Source organism: Oryza glaberrima, chromosome 9 (genome assembly GCF_000147395.1).
Source record: "Oryza glaberrima chromosome 9, OglaRS2, whole genome shotgun sequence".
Taxonomy (NCBI): domain Eukaryota; kingdom Viridiplantae; phylum Streptophyta; class Magnoliopsida; order Poales; family Poaceae; genus Oryza; species Oryza glaberrima.
The window spans coordinates 20,199,239-20,217,657 of record NC_068334.1 but is presented as its reverse complement, the minus strand read 5'-3'; the positions used below and the strand labels follow the sequence as shown (position 1 = coordinate 20,217,657).

At 38.9% G+C, this 18,419-nt stretch overlaps 1 protein-coding gene across 1 annotated transcript; it reads right to left on the bottom strand.

Moving 5' to 3' along the window:
- Positions 1-273: 273 nt before the first annotated feature.
- Positions 274-2,303, bottom strand: LOC127784212 (putrescine hydroxycinnamoyltransferase 3). Its single transcript, XM_052311400.1, has one exon. The coding sequence runs from the start codon at positions 2,171-2,173 to the stop codon at positions 860-862; it is 1,314 nt and encodes a 437-aa protein (XP_052167360.1). The 5' UTR covers positions 2,174-2,303; the 3' UTR covers positions 274-859.
- Between the last annotated feature and the right edge of the window lie 16,116 nt (positions 2,304-18,419).

The following is an 18,419-nucleotide window of genomic DNA, read 5'->3' as shown; positions in this document are numbered from 1 at the left end:
TCCTATTTTAAGAATGGATGGAGTAGCAATCCAGGTGGATAATTATCCTGGGGTTTGGTTGGTGGCCTGGTGCACGTCGACAACAGGATTGGTTCGGATTTGGATGCAGCTTGCTTGTGTTAGGTGTGCAGCGGCATGTCTGTCCGAACTAGTTGACGGCGACGGTTGTAAGCATTGTTGTATGGTATTTGGTCACCAGAACTGACCACCGCATTGATCACGTCAACACACAGAGAAAACAAGAACAAAATTATTTCTTGTATTTATAGCCGAATTCCAAGCAACATTTCCATTCACCTCTTAAACAAATACTATACTAGACCGGTTTACATACAGTGTGTTACACAGATATCATCCAAAACTTGGTGAAACATGGAAACGCCCCTGATCCAAGCTAAATGAATCCAAGCCAGAAAAAAAAACAGTAGAAGAAAATATAGTACTCCTCGTACTGTATACGTTGTCGTAATTCGTAAACAAACAAGCAAACGCCTTATAATTAATTTGATTAATTAACGTGCGCTTCAACCTAATAACCACCCCTCACCAAATTGATAACCTCGACATCTAACCACCCACCGCGTTGGCACCAATTTGGCACGTACTACGTACCCAGCCTGTAACCTTTTCCTTTCTTTTTGTACGTACCCATGCACATGCATACGTACAAAATGGTGAAAAGAAATGGTTAATTCACTACCTAAATCTTGAATTTCCCTCTCTTCTTCTATATATATCATTAATCCATAATTTGCTTTTAAGACAATGGAATAATAATAAAAATTTAACTTATTATTATTACTCCATAATCAATAATAATAACGAATAAATGATTTGATTTTGATTTTGATTTTGAATTTTACTCCATGGAGTAGCAGCACTCCTTGAATGCCTCGAGGTTGTGGTTGAAGACGGGGACGAAGGCGTCTACGCTGCCGTCGCCGAGGTACGACGGCACCAGGAACAGCATCCCCTCCGTCGGAAAGTACGACGGCATGAAGTAGGTCGGGCTGCCGGTGCCGAAGTCGAGCTCGTAGAACGGGAAGGTGAGCCAGCTGTCCACCTCGGCGTTCGGGCACAGCACGTCCTTGAGCACGGCGCTCGGCGCGAGCCCCTCCTTGTCGCCGCCGGCGCCGGAGAGGGCGAAGTCGAGGAAGGAGCGGAAGTAGGCGCCGTCGACGCGCGCCACCTCGTCGTGGATCACCTGCGCGGCGTGCTTGAGCGGCCGGGTGAGGAGGTCGCCGACGGTGGCGCGCGGGAACGCCCAGAGGACGAGGTTGCCGAAGTACTCCGCCGGCGCGCCGAGGCGGTGGCGGCCGTCGACGGAGAGGCGGATGGTGGAGGCCTCGTCGGGGCTGAGCCCGCGGGCGCGCGTCATAGTGCGCCATAGGTGGGCGAGGATGGTCTCGAACCGGCTGAACGGCCGGCCGCGCCCCTCCGACGCCGCCGCGCGGAGGCCGGCGATGAAGTCCTTGGTGAAGTGCGCCTTGTGGATCACGATGTTGTCCGCCGCGCCGCCGTCGCCGTGGCCGTGGCTGTCGTCGCCGGCGGCGGGGAGGTAGTACTCTCTGTTGCGGTGGTCGTGCTCGACGCGCGGCGAGGGGCGGGGCTTGAAGAGGGCGGCGTGGTGGTGCACGGGCGGGGCGCCCATGGGGAGCCCCCTGGTGGCGCGCCCCCACGCCACGAGGAAGTTGCTGGTGGCGTGGCCGTCGGCGACGACGTGGTTGGAGGTGAACCCGACGGCGAGGGAGCCGCACCTGAACCGCGTCAGCTGGAGCAGCACCACCTCCTGGAGCTCCCCCTCCAGGTCCGGGTGCAGCCGGAGCAGCTCCGGCGTGGGCTTCGCCGGCGCCATGTCCACGAGGTCGGCGTCCACCGCCGCCTCCACCAGCCGCGCGCCGCGGTCGTTCAGCACCACCGCCGCCTCGCCGTCGGGCGACTCCCCGAGCTGCCCCGCGAACGCGCGGTACTGCGCGAGCACCGCCGCGAGCCCCTTCTCGATGGCCGCCGTCGACGGCGCCGGCGGCGGGAACGCGTAGATGATCGCCATCTGCATCTTGTACGTCACCTTGTCGAAGATCGACAAAGGAATATACTCCACGTCGGGGGCCGCGGCGACACCGCCATTGTAGGCGGGCTTGACGAGCTTGCTGCTCAACACCTTGACCTCCATTGCTGTCTGAGCTAGTAGCAATCAATCAACTCAAGGAAGAAGAAGAGAAGGCAAGTAAGCTTGATTGCTTGGCTAAGCTCGAGCTCGTACTCTCGAGGTGTGAGCTTGATGCTTTGCTTTGCTTTGCTTTGCTTTGGATGTACGACTTGTCCCCTCCGAGGCGAGCGATATATATAGGGGAAAAGGGCGGAAGCGCCAAAGCGCGGGAAAACGGTAGGTGGGTGGGGGTCAAGTGAGCGAGCGAGCGAGCGAGCTGCTGGTTTTCCTCTGCTTCGTTTTAATTTTTGAAAAGTTTGAACAGAGACCGCCTCTCACGCTCATGTGTTGACTGCATGCATGCATATGCTCTTGTTGCTTAGAGTTTGAGGTTGTTGGATTCAGTTATAAAAAGGGAAAAAAACGTGCTCTCTGAATGTAATTAAGTAATTAAACCAAGCATATACTACATAGCATAATACCAAGTCTCGTAATTGCTTACCATGTCGCTAGCTAGTACTCATATTTTAATATATGACGCTGTTAAATTTTCATTTTCGATCAACGTTTGACTATTCGTTTCATTTAAAATTTTTGTGCAAATATGAAAATATTTATGTCATGCTCAAAGAACATTTGATGACGAATCAAGTCATAATAAAATAAATGATAATTACATAAATTTTTTGAATAAGACGAATGGTCAAACGTTGAAAAAAAAAGTCAACAGCGTCATACATTAAAATATGGAGGTAGTAATAATTAATGTATTGATTCAACTGGATGTATAATATGCATACTTTGCTGCAACTTTGTAGGAGAGTTTGGAATTAACAATATGACAATGTGCATGCATGCATGCTAGCTGCATTCAGCAAAAAGTTAACTAATTCTATATTGCATATCACCAAATAATAACAGAGTGATTATTGCTGTTGATCAGTCGTCCACTTGTATTAGTGCTGCACTGCTGCTAGCAGTGCAAGACTGCAAGAAAGACAGAATAACAAACAGAGCAAGCTCAGCTATGCATGCGAATCGATCGAGCTCAACAAGCTAGTCTCTACCAGAAACCAGCTGAAGTTGTTGGGCACATCGATCGTTTCATGGGTAGACTTTTCTTCAGTCTTCATGCAATCTGTATATATGTCCGGTTTGACCATGGAATTTCAGCGAGATTATTGCATGCATGCTACAGCCGGAAAACCATATATAATTTCAGTATTTCCTGCATTGTCCTACTCTGTCCTTCGGCACCAGTTGAGTTACTGATTACTCCATCCGTTACATATTATAAATCGTTTGACTTTTTTTATATTCAAACTTTATTTTTATTAAGTTTGATTAAGTTTATAAAAAAATTTGGTAACATCTAAAATATTAAATTAGTTTTATTAAATCTAACATTGAATATATTTTGATATATAATCTATTTGTTTTGTGTTAAAAATACTACTAATTTTTATAAACTTTTAAAAACGTTTGACTAGATAAAAACGGAGGGAGTAGTTAATTAGCAGAGAAATGCATGCAGTCGATCTTTGCTAGCCGAAAAACTAGACAACAAGTCTACATAAATATTTCGCCTTTATTTTGTTCTTGGCGGCGAAGATCACTTTGCTTTGTACTGGGGTCGGTACGGTGCAGCTTCCCTGGATAGTTCTTGCTAGTTCCCTGGATGTACATGTTTAACGTGCTGTACATGTTCGATCTTTTTTTATCATTTCTGATAATGGACATGAAAGAGGCCGGGCTACAATCCCTTTCTCAATGCAAGATCAAAAAACATGTTTTACGTGCATGATAATTACATTATATCTCTGTGTGAAAAGCAGGTCCAAAGTTGAGATGCCAACATGCATTATACTTAGAAAAGTTTAACCGTATTTATAAAAAAATAACAATATTTTTAAAACCAAAAAATATATTCAATGATAGATTTAATAAAACTAGTTTGATCTTGCGGATGTTATATATATTATTACTCGAATTGAAATGGAAGCATGACATTTTCTCATCCGTGAAGAAATCTATATATCATTTGGTAGGTAGGTATCATGTATATATATGCACCCTTGTAAACCATATGTTTGACCGAGTTTAATTACATCCGAATGTCACGAATATACGTGTTTGTTTGACTGACGTAAAATCAATTTCCCAGCTAATCCATCGATCGATACTAAATGGTCGTCCTAGTGCTTTCACATTTATACTTCTTGACTTCTCAGTATATTCTCTTGATCGATCGTCATCACAAAAATTAAGCTCTCTTGATCTTCCTATGTTTCATTTCTCACTCGTTGCGCGTCGTTTTCATTTTTCCCTTTTCAGGGCGAAGAGGAACTAGATGTTCTGCCTTCTTCGCACGTTCACAAAACGAAATGACGAACCGATATATGATAGCTACTATTTCTGTGTTTTTACTTGATGTTTGGGGATATTGACACGGTCACTCTAATGCACGCACATGTTTCATCATTATATTTGTTTAACTATATATTTATAGTAATTATTAGAATATAATTGTATGAAAGTATTTTTTGTAGCTAATTAATGTCTATATCATTTTCACCTACTACTCCTAAATAGTAGTAGTAATAATCATTCTGATTATTAATATTTGACGCTTAAGAGAGGATTCGGTCAACCCCTAAAATTCCGACCATTATATATATATATATATATATATATATATATATATATATATATATATATATATATATATATATATATTAGAATAATTTTATATAAAAAACCTCATAAGTTTATGATGCTATGATAGTATTTTTTAAGACAGTAATCTGCTGATATCATCTTTCTTAAAAAAACATTATTTGAGAAATTAATGATGACCAATTTTTTTTAAAAAAATTAACTAAAACTTATTTTAGACGCTAACCATTTATGACCGGTGGTAGTAATTCTGCATCTGTTGATGGATTAAGCTTTGAAGGGTTGAGTTCACGCACTCTAGCTAGGATGTCATCTAGTATTTGGGAATGGGTCGTCCTAAAATAAGTGTAGCCGTGGAAATCCGTAACTAACATTTGACCATCCGTCTTATTTGAAAAATTTATAAAAAAAATTTAGTCACACATAAAGTGCTATTCATGTTTTATCATCTAATAATATTAAAAATAGTAATCATAAAATTTTTTCAAATAAAACGAACGGTCAAACGTTGGATATAAATAGTACAAAACTGTATTTATTTTGGGACGGATGGAATAATTATTACTCTCTGTGTTGATTTTTATATAAGTCGTATCTTATATTAATCTATGGCATATGATAGTCGACATGCACGAACAGTAACATATTCCAAGCCGTACCACTGAGTTTTGGCAGTGATCTTGCTAGAGGCGGCTAACATTTTAAAAATACAAATATATTATCAAAAGAAAACAATGAGTAAAGTCCATCACCGGTCCCTAAACTTGTACCGCTGTGTCATCCCGGTCCCTAAACTCGCAAATCGACCGTTCAAGTCCTCAAACTTGTTCGACTGTATCATCCCGGTCCTTAAACTTGCAGATCACTCGTTTAGATCTTCCAACTTGTTTAGTTGTGTCACCTCGGTCCCTAAACTTGGATTTGAATATCATCTGGGTCAAATAGGACGGTCTAAAGACTTTATATTTAAAAATAATTCATAACTTTTTTATGTGAACTCTAATAAAGACAAACTTTATATCAAACTTGTAGCCCTCGACGCGATCTACAACTTTGTAGTTGAATTTTTTTATTCTAAGTCATTTTTTGTCCCAAAATATAATTTTAAAATTAAAATTTCAAAATCTATAGACATGCAACAATATTTTGGGATCCTAAACAATTTTAATTCAAAAACTTTCAACTACAAAGTTGTAGGTCGTGTCGAGGGCTACAATTTTGGTGTAAAGTTTGTCTTCATTAGAGTTCATATGAAAAAGTTATGAATTATTTTTTGATATAAAGTTTTTAGACCATCCTGTTTAGGGACCGGGGTGACACAACTAAACAAGTTGCAGGAACTACGAGTGATCTGCAAGTTTAGGGACCGGGATGACACAGTCGAACAAGTATGAGGACCTGAACGGTCGATTTGCGAGTTTAGAGACCGGGATGACACAATGGTACAAGTTTGGGGACCGGTGATGGACTTTACTCGAAAACAATTATAGGATGGCGGCCAAGGAAAATTAACTATACTCTGCACATGCATTATAGGTAAGCCGCATGCACATGCATGCATGAAGAGAAAGTAGTCCTTTTTGATGCTTAAACAAAGACAAATTATACAGTTTCATGCATTCAGGATTGGTTGGTGAAATCTACTACCACTTTTAGCATGGACATGTGCCACTTGAAAAGGAAAAAGGAGGGCGAGAAAATTTATGAAATGATTAAAGAGGCCAAATTGAAACAGAGGAGGCATGCAACTTGTGCTAAATGTTTAACTCCGCCGCAGAAAGTAACCCAGTACGTAACGTACGAATAATAATCTTCTCACTTCCAGGAACCTTCAAACGTCAAGAAGCTTTTACCTAAGGGGTTCGGTCTCACTAGATTTAGCCATCGATCATATCATACCATGCCGCTAAACGGAAAAAAATTTTCTTGTTTGATATGTCCATCAACACAACACATGATATCTCCGTCTCATTTTAAGTGCAATTATGAGTTTCTGTGTCCATTGTTTAACCATCCATCTTATTTGAAAAATTTATAAAAAACTAAAAAAATAAGTCATGCATAAAATATTATTGATGTTCTATCATCTAACAACAATACAAAATACTAATCATAAAAAATTTAAAATAAAACAGATGGTCAAACGTTGAGCACAAATACTCACGATTGCACTTAAAATGAGACAGAAGAGGGAGTACATGTTTGTAGAAAAAAAAGCATGGAATTGGGCACCGAGCAATTCATACCGCGGCATTTATAAGAGACACCACGATACTTAATTTTGTACTTTCCAAAAATACAGATTTTAAAATTCACTTCTCAGTCTTCAACATTTCAAATAAATTACTCGAGAGTAAATTCATATTTCACGGACAGTAGTTTTGCTGACTCAGTACCCACGTGCTGTGGACAAATATTCCCTGGCATGCAGGCATGTGCCGGATTGGCTGATTCACTGCCACATACTCCTAGATATGTATACACATGGAACTCTTTGTCGGGGATCCAAATAGCATACGGAATATAGTGAAGTTTAGCTTATTGTGGTAGCACATGCGCAAGCAAAAAAGTCCAAATTTTTGAAGTTTTCAACTTATTACAAATTAAATTAAAATACTCCCTCCGTCCCAAAATATAAGCATTTTTAGCTATAAATCTGAACACAGTGCTTATATTTTGGGACGGGGTAGTAGATAGGAGTTAGCTCCATCGATTGCTCTTTAATTAGCTTATCAGCCCAAGCCAAAAATTTAAATTTAAAACTCAATTATAGAGCCGATTCTAATATGTTTTGAATTATAGTTTAATTAATTTTTAGCACCGGCTTTTAAGTCATTGAAAATAGATATAAAAATTCTACTCATAAACTAATTTTAATTGCTAATAAGTATTACAACTTATAATTAGTGTTGTAGGTGAAAACGATAAAGCTGTGATTATACATGCATACAACGCAAATATTAGGAAAGTATCTAATATAAAAAAAAGAAAGGGTGAGCCTTTAAACCCAGGCCGGCTAACCCACCAACTTATGGAGCTAGCTCAAAAACTCAAGGGTGTTTCTCATATATATATATAGACACACACACACACACACACACACACACACACACACGAGTAATCATATATATGCTCCCTCTATTAAGGCTAGATGATCAGGCAATCTCTGACCCATCCTATAGATTCCTGGTTCTCAAAGCTGAGATAAATCTCCAAAGATTCTGGAACCTACCCATATACAACCATGAAGAAATATCTCTCCAAACCATTATAGATCATGGTCTTGTGAATTCAACCGGTAACATTTCTGATGCCTTAGCCACTTTAATCTATAACATAATTTATCACTTTGCCGGAAACTATCATGATATCTATGAAAAAAATAGAGAGCAATTGATAAATTTAAAATGTAAAACAATGTCAGATTTTAGATGGTATAAAGATACTTTCTTGTCAAAACTATATACCCTTCCAGAACCTAATCAAGACTTTTGGAAAGAAAAATATATTTCTGGTTTACCTCCTTTATTTGCTGAAAAGGTTAGAAATTCCCTAAGAAAAGAAGGGGGAGGGAGTATAAATTATCACTATCTAGATATTGGAAAAATCACACAAAAGATACAATTAGTAGGGGCTGAGCTTTGCAATGACCTAAAAATCAAAGATCAACTCAAAAAACAAAGGATTCTTGGTAAAAGAGAAATGGGATATTTTTGCTATCAGTTTGGTTTTCAAGATCCTTATGTCTATAGAAAAAGAAAAACCCATTCCAAACCTATGACAAAACCAAATGATAAAAGCAAGATGAGCTTTCAAGCTACCAAAAGAAAACCAAAAAGAATTTACAATAAGAATATAAGAACACAAGACAGTGAAAGCAAAGAAACCATTTGTTACAAATGTGGCTTGAAAGGACACATAGCTAACAGATGTTTCAAATCCAAAGTTAAAAAAGAGATCCAAGCCTTGTTAGATTCAAAATCAGAAGATGTTAAAGAAAAACTTGAAGCAATACTAAATAATATAGACAATGACTCAAGTTCAGATGAAAAAAAAATGCAGAGATTAATTGTTGCCAAGACAGTGGTTGCTCTTGTTATGAGCCAGATAATTCAGAAGAAGAGTCTGATGAAAATATACTCGTTTTAACCAGTTTACAAGAATTTGTTCTCGATACTTTTGAAACCATTCAAGATCCAGAAGAAAAAAGAAGAGTTCTCGAAAAATTCCTTTCAAGAGTCAAGACTGATAAGGATAAACTAAAAAAGGATATTCAAAAGATTAGATGAACAGAAAAAGAAGAATGAGAAACCAGATTTGATCAGCCTATTCAAAGACCAAAAAATTATGAAACAAGATTTAGAAGAAATAAGAAAGCGTCTATACATGTTAGAATTAAAAGAAGGATTCCATATGGAAGAAAAGGACGAACCAATTCAAGAAGATGATCAGGTTGTTGGAACCATTCAAAAATATATGAAGCAAAAATGGTACACAGAAGTTATGTATCGTTTTATAGACGGATCCTACTTTCAGCATATCACTTTAATTGATTCTGGTGCTGATGTCAATTGCATTCGAGAAGGTATTATCCCTCATAAATATTTCTGTAAGGCCACCCACAGAATTCGTGGGGCAGATGGAGGACTTTTAACAGTAGAATATCAAATCCCTTAAATCTATATTTGCATATCTGAAGTTTGCATTAAAACATCTTTTCTACTCGTTAAAAATCTTAAGCAAGATGTTATTTTAGGAACACCGTTTTTATCACTCATTTGTCCCTTCCTTGTCACAAACGAATATATTCAATTTGAGATAATGGGCAAACAAGTGAGTCTAAGATTTTCGTCTAACACAGATGAGATTCTTGACCAGCTTGTTCAGACCAAAAGAGAACAAGTTGTGAATACAATATATTTACATGACAATTCTTTCCCATCATATCTTCCAAAATCTATGGACTTGCCAGGTAAGACATCATGGGAAGATAGATATTTATTAAAAGCTACTGAAAATTTTGAATATATATGCAGGGAAATGGCTTCACAGAAGTCTGAATGGTTCACGAATATGAGTTCATGGAGACTGCCCCAACTGCCCAGAGGCCATGGAGAACGATTTAATCACAATTTCAGAGTAACAGAGCTACAACAAGGGTTATTAAACCTCTTGTGGCAGGCAAAAAACAAAAAAGAAAAAGCTCATGCCTTAAATGGCCTGGCATATTATTTCAAAAATTTCGTGCCCTCAGATCAAAAGATAACAAAAAAAAGGGGCTAAACTACAAGATATCCCTTATCATGAGGAGAGGTTACTAGATTATCGCGAGGAGAAATCCCGTGATGGCCAAGATAAACTTCCCATGGAAGTTGAACAATCTATGGCAACAGATAAGAATACCAAGGTATTCTCAGATAAGATTTTGATCTCAACAGATCCTGCTTCGAGCATGGTTGCTTTCCACATAAATATCAATAACCTATTGCAATCTTTTCCACATAATAAACCATCATCATCCACAAAAAAGGCATGATACCATTCCCCAAACACCATACATACTGCATAATCATCCCAATTCATTCCTTCCACAATATATACTCCGGACCCAGCCAAAAGCACCATGTAGATCTTGTGCCTACAAAGATTCTTGCCAAAAGAAACTTAAAAGCCAAAATCCCATGAGTACCACATACGAAAATCTCCAACCTAGATTAAGCTTCAAGACGGAGCAAACTTTATCTTGCTTTGGGCAAGACATCCTCGATCTTATTTGGCAAAAGTTTAAGGAGAGACAAATGAAAATATTCCTTGGACTCCAAGATTATTTCTTTGATCTCTTAGAAGGAGGAGAAAGAAACCCACCATACGAGTAATCATATATATGCTCCCTCTCTTAAGGCTAGATGATCAGGCAATCTCTGACCCATCCTATAGATTCCTGGTTCTCAAAGCTGAGATAAATCTCCAAAGATTCCAGAACCTACCCACATACAACCATGAAGAAATATCTCTCCAAACCATTATAGATCATGGTCTTGTGAATTCTATCTATGCAACCCTCGATCAGATCCTTCAATCTGATTTAGGAAGCGCTGTGAAAGATGTCTGCAGGAGACTTGGACATGGAAGATACAGGATTATCTTCTCCTCCATACCACCAAAATTCACACCACCTGTTCGTCCAGCAATTCATTATATATATATATATATATATATATATATATATATATATATATATATATATATATATATATATATATATATATCATGAATGGACAATTTAATTTTCAAGAAGACGGTCCTAGCAAACTATCGGATGAAGAGGAAGAAATATATACAACAATTGCTAATCATGAAAATTGGAGATTATTTTCTGAAGCTGCAGAAATTGAAGAAGCTATCACCACAGATTATGAATATCAGCTGGTTTTCCAAAACAAGATCACAAGAATTTTTATCAGCAAATATTACAATCAAAGTTATGAATACTTCAAGGGAGCAGGGCGCATAATTAAACTGGATTTTGGAAATGAATACTCCAAGAAAAGTTACTACAGAAGCCTAGCTCAGTGGTTTCAGAAAAAAGAGCCGTCACAGATCGACATGGTGCAATCAGCACCCATGATAATCAATGAAGATAATGAATAAAGATCTTGTCATCCCCGACAAAGATCACTATTCAAGATAAGGAATCTACATTATTCCAGATAAGATAAGTCTATAGTCAAAAGGCGATATTATGACATCTTTATTAAAGGTCTAAAGCGTCATCACCAAAGATTCTCTCCATGAAGTCTAAAGGGGTATCATAAACTCTTTGAGATCAAGAAGAGATATCATGAAGATTCTCTACCGAGCGCTATATAAGGGGCTCACCATCGCATTTCACACACAACACATCTCACTCAACCATTCCTCTCACCTCTCCACCAGCCATCACACTCCACTCCACTCCATCTAAGTGTTAGTACTATAGTATAACCTAAATAAAAGACTCATAAGAGTCTAAGTGTGAGAGTCTATGTAAGAGTCCTTGTGAGAGTCCTGTACCTGTATAATTACAAACGTGTTGTACCAAGTCCTTGGTGTAATCTTCAGAAGGATCTACCTTCAACCTATCAAGGTATATGAATGAACACCTGGACCGTTCTATATAAACCTACTATGTTCTAAATATCTAATTTTATATCTTGTACATAATTCGTATTTACAGCTTGTCTTTATTTCATGTACTGCATTTATGTTTGCATAATAATATAAAAATAAAAAAAAATAAAAAAATTAACAACCTGGATTGCCATCCAATTGTCACATACTAATCTCACATCCAAGATTGCATATAGATACTGCATTCCTATCCTCATATCTGGTGACTAGACCCCTAGTCACTGCCCTGGGTTAGAGCTGGTGTGTGTACATACATACATATATATATATATATATATATATATATATATATATATATATATATATATATACATACATACATACACTTTACTGATACGAACAATTTTATCCCGAGCAATAATAATAATGGACTCTAATCTTAAATTAATTAACAATAGGACCTAATTACCAAATAAGAAAGGAAGCTAATATGTGCATTTTCAATTCTGCAATTCACATGCGTGCGTGTGCATGAGTATCGAATACCGATCAAATGATTTGTCGATCCACACGCTTATGCGTTACGTCTCTCTCTCTGAACGTAACCGTAACCGAATGTGATTTAATTGGCAACATATCCTATGCACACATGCCCTCACATGTACACACGTGCACACCAACTAAAAAATGTCACCGAAAAATCTAGAAAAAATCATACACATACTTTCAGTTGTGTTACACCTAGGGTTAAAATCTTAATGTCAAATTCATTATATTTTAGCCGTAAAAAAAACAAAAAACTGACAGTTTTAAGGTTGCAATTTTATCAGAATTTTATCTTTTTTGTTATTCTCTATGTAGAATGAATTTGAAGATGCGACTTTACACGTAGATGTAATACTATTGAAAGTACATGTATGAATTTTCCTAGAATTTTTTGTGATAATTTTTAGTTGGTGTACACGGTGTGTATACGCGAGGACCTGTGTGCATAGGATACTCTCCCGATTTAATTAACCAACATAGAGTAGAACACAGTGTGTATATATGTTACTTAAAAGGAACTAATAGACGAAAGCTAGCTAGATTAATTATTCTATTGTTGACAGTAGAAATTTTCTTATGATACAGTTGGCTAGCTAATTACCAATCACTAGCCACCTAACCCATCAACCTGTGTTGATTGAGTAGTAGAGAACGTGTTGTGTGCTAGCTAGAGACCGGGAGATTAGGCGACTACTGACCTGCCATATTCTTTCCCCGTAAGAACACAACTTTGTATTTTTCTTGTTGACTACGCAAGAATCAGGAATTGATCTAGTGACCATTGGTATATACTGTCTATTGTGGACCTTGATGCAATTATATATATATACGTCATATGCATGGTTCCTTAATTATATACAAATATAAGCAGACTTTTCCACGGGAAATAAGCATATCATCAGATCATGCATATGCATCCACACACAGCTAGAGCACTGACACAATACAGTATATTTATTCGTATCTCAAAATATAATAACACAACTATACAATAATATTGCATTGGGTGAAGCTTCGACCGGGTTGCATATGTGTAGAGTATTGGCTAATGGCAGCATTGGATCGATCGATCGCCTTTTGTTGCTCTTTTGCTATAGTGATCTAGTCAAAGCCGTCAACTGATAAAACTAATTTTGTAATTAGTGGCACACATGACTATTGTTTTATGAGTTTTATACAGTTTTTCTGGCGGTTTTGCAGTTGCATAAGCACGCATGCTCGTACGGAAGCAGCATTTCATTTCACCCACTGGTGTTGCAGCTAGCACTATTAGTATAGTACTTTTCAAAGGCGAGCAAGCAGAGCACATGTTTGGTTGGTGATTGTTGGCGAGCAAGCGATGGTTCGCACTGGCTTCGTCTAATATCGGGCAAAATTTGCTACGGTATGCAAGAGCTAGCTAGCAATGATATAATTTTTCGTTGCATATGAACAAAAGGGCCCTCCAACAACACTCTCTCCTATCCCATTTCACCCACTCAAATTTTCTCTTTGGTATTTAAGTTTGGGCTCCATCCAATAGAGGTAGGAGCCCTTACCATACATGTTGGATCTTGTTCAAACAAACATTGTTCTTTAACCAATTATCATCTTTACTTTTTTAAACAATTCTTGTGGTGTTAGCGGTGAGTCACGGCCCGCTGATATTTGGATCCCACATAGCTAGCTAGTGTTTTAATCCAAACCATACCCACGATTCTACGGTATCTATCAGCGAAATTGGCAATATCTGGCCATCAGATACGTACGTGTACATAAAATGCAGCGATCGAATTAACTGATGAGAGCAGAGCATACATGGATGGATATGGACGAGGATTGTGATGCAGCTGCACATGCATGCATCTCGGTCATTCATGCATTAGGTCTTGTTTCGCATCAAAGTCTATTTTGGCATTCTGAGATTAGCCGCCTATAGTAGCTAGTGTTACTACGTCTACGCGGTCTTCAGCAATTAATAGCACGGACGGGCTAATCTCTCTCTTGTGCCGATCGATCAGGCGATCACCATCGTCCGCCGCTGAAACAGGCCTCACCGCCGTAGTTTCCAACCGCCGGTCGACGTCAACCGCGGCGGATTTGGTTAGGTTTTAATTTGGTTTTTGCAATTCCGGCCGCCGCCGGCGGGCCGTCCGTCACCTGATGCACTGCATTCCTCTCCACTTGCAGAAAGGCTACCTAGCTTTCTTGGCTTTGGGTGTGTTTGTTCATGTTAAAATTGAAAGTTCGGTTGAAATTGAAATGATGCGACGGAAAAATTGGAAATTTGTGTGTAGGAAAGTTTTGATGTGAATGAAAAGTTAGAAGTTTAAAAAAAAATTTGCAACTAAACACGGCCTTTAATTTCTTCTTCTTCTTCTTCACCTAACCATCTAACTGCCACAAGCTAGCTCTAGGTCAGGATTAAATTAACGGCAAGTTCTTGCAGTGTAGAATATTCTTGATCCAAAGATCAAACCTCGTTAATTAATTGTTAAATTATACATATGTGTTGTTGCATGGTACAACGATGAACCAGCTAGGAGGCTGCATGAGCTAGTGCCTGCATGTGACAGGGAGACCATGGTCAATGTTTGTCTGAGTCTACTAGATCACTGTACTGTGCTCTTCAGCTCTTGTCGTGTGAACTCATGCCCGTTTATTTAGGTGATTATATTAATTGACTGACGATTAATTAGTACTACCTACTAATCGATCATATAATGTGAGATTGATTGATTCGTTTGATCGACCATATATATATATATATATATATATATATATATTAGAGAGGATCCACTCAGTACCACTGAGTTCGTCATGGTTCAACAATATACCACTGACTTTGTCGACTTCCATTATATACCATCGCCTTTGCTTTAACCTCTACAATTTACCACCACGGGTACAAACTGTTAATTTGCATTGAAGAAAAGACAAATATGCCCTTATGATGCGTGAAGGCCAGTAGCACTATGACCATGGCATGTAGGGTCCTGAGAGTGATAATAATTGAGAGAGAATATATAACATGACTACACATGTGAAAAATATCTCATCATGATTATAAATAATAATGAGGACATATTATAAGTATGAATAATGTACAGCATGTGTGCAATACAGCATGTGTGCAAGGAAATTCATCCATAAAAGATGCGTAGCACAATTTGACAGTAAGGTGCATAATATCCAATGTCCAAGTTATGCAAGGAAAAATCATCCATAAAAGGTGAACATTACAAAAGCTAAACAAATAAGTTATGTGGAAAAGATGTTACAAGCACATATCCCAGGATGACAATTACCCATCTTGGATGTCAATGGAGGGAGCAACAACGGCAATCAGCACCGGGACAACCTCCTTCGACGACGATGGCACGCGGCAGCATAGGGGTATCTTCTCCCATCGGCAGCACAGGGGCATCTTCTCCCATTGGCAACACCTCCTTCGACGATGACGGCGGCGCTGACGACAACGGCACCACCAGCAACAGAGGCGCAAGGGATGGAGGAGCCGGGGCCGGCGGTTGTCGCGGCGCCAGGCCCGACGGTCGGGGCGGAGCTGGGGACGGCTGTTGGGGCGGCGCCGGGGACGGCTGTCGCGTTGGGGACAATGGGCGGAGATGTAGCGCGGCGGCCGGCAGAGATACGGCGCGGCGGCGGAGATGCGGTGGCCGGCGGAGGAGATGCGGCGCGGTGGTGGCGTGGCGGCGCTGGTGCTAGCCCTAGAAAGGGCTCGAAGAGCCGATTGACTGGGCGCTCGAAGAGAGGATTGACTGGTTAGGTTAGATGAATCAAAGGGTATTTCGGTCATTACGGAAAAAAATAACAGTACAAACGGCATATAGATGACGGACTGTGGACGGTGATGGTAAATCGTAGAGGTTAAGGGAAAGGCGATGGCATATAATAGAAGTCGACAAAGTCAGTGGCATATTGTTGAACCGTGACGAACTCAGTGGTACTGAGTGGATTCTCTCTTAATATATTAAGGGTGTTTAATTATTTTTTGCCACAATAATTTCGGTCAAGTTTCACCGAATTAGGATGGATTGATTATGAGGGTTACATGAGTTCAGGATACTTCTGAAAATAGTCTCGGTGTGATTTTGTGAAGGAATAATCAAAACCAAATTAGTGTTGAAGGTTACTCTTTCTTTTGTTTGATGTTGATATATTCTCTAGTATGAGATTTGGAGTCTTAAATATTCGATACAGAGAGGTCGAATTTCTATCCATTATCTTTTTAAAAAAATTACTAATTTTCAGCAATATGTTAATTAATTGTGTTTCAGTACTATTAATATTTTTCTTGACTTAATATGGACGACGACTTAAACAAAAATGTCAGATCGTTGTGTACTATCAAGGAAGTATAGTACTACCTATAGTTGGGTAGTGATCGAAAAATCCGAAATTTTCTTCTGTTCCTAGGTTAGGTAGAACGCTGCCAGCCAAGGGCAACCTTATGCATGCCCAATGTCGTCGGGACCTGTATAGTGCAAACTTAATGTCACTGAAAATCTCGGTTAAGTTTGTTTCCACTGAAAGAAAAAAGAGACAAGAAAATCACGCAGTGCAAACTTTAGGATTAATTTACTGTATTTTGTCAATGCATATGTCTCCTTTTATCCCAATCAAGTAATTGTCGGGTGTTAGGAACACAAATGACGGCGTACTCTTGCGCAGCCATGGCCGGTAACTAACGGAGGATTTATTAATTAATTAAAACGTGGAATACTTAACTAGTGGACGGTCGTCAGTAACACTAAACTTGAATTAAAACACATGACGTATATGAATGCGCCCTGCTATCTTAAGTGTGTGCTGTGCTTTAATCTCTACCCTTTTTTACTTCGCATTTTTCAACAGCCAGCCGTACGTTTGAATTCAACGTAACCGAGTTTCCAGTCGTCAGATCGACATAAAAATTTCTCCCAAAAAGCAGAAAACGTCAGGCGTCGCTAGTTCGTCGATCGATTCGAACATCCCGTTTTTCTTCACCTAATCACGAGCAGCAAATATTCCGCTGCGAAGATTTCAAACACTAGTCACTACTAATCGAGAAATTAATAAAACGAATTAGTTTCTTCTGGACCGATTTGATTGATTGCAAAACTAGTCGATGGATAGCTTTCACCGAGGTAGGTATATACAAATTCTTTCTATCTGCATAAGACGGCAATATTTAAGTTGGCCATGCATGACTGTATATGTGTAATTTGCACGTGTGTGCATGCACGGTTGGTTGCAATTTATTCTTTCTACTATAGCTGTTTCCGTTTCAAAATGAACGAGGTTCAAAAAGTTCAATCCGTTCAAATTCACCTAACAGGCTGTATGCGACCAATAAACTCTCCATCGATCAATCTGGACAGCAGCCAGATTCTGGTCCATCGATAGATATCCAGAAGTATGTTTATAACGTAGTGCCTAGTGTGTTTTTTTAAAAAAAAAATAATTTTGAGAGAGGAGATAGTGTGTGTCTAGCATGCTGTTGAGACTTGAGACTTGAGATTTTCTGTGCTTGGTCAATTTAGAAGTCTACGTAGAGCTGGACACGTCCACAAGCAGTGTCCATGCATGTAAACACTAGCTACCATACTATACACAACAACAATTTTTTGGGTTTTTTTCTCTATATATGCATGGTTCCGTAGGATGATTATTAAATCAGCAGGAGAATTACCAGATCGGTAAAATTGAAATTAAAATATTTATGATGTGTGGTGGTGTTTTCTTTTCTTCGGAATGGAATGGTATAAACATTCCGAGCTCCTAAACAGTGTGGTTTTTGTAAAAAAAAAATTAACATATGTGAATTCTTTTAGAGAACCATTTACGATCCATTTTTTAACTTTACAATATTTAACTAATTCGTTTTTATTCTTAAATAATTGTGACAAATTAACCATTCATCTATTCAGCACAAAATAACAAACCTACTTAAAGTTAC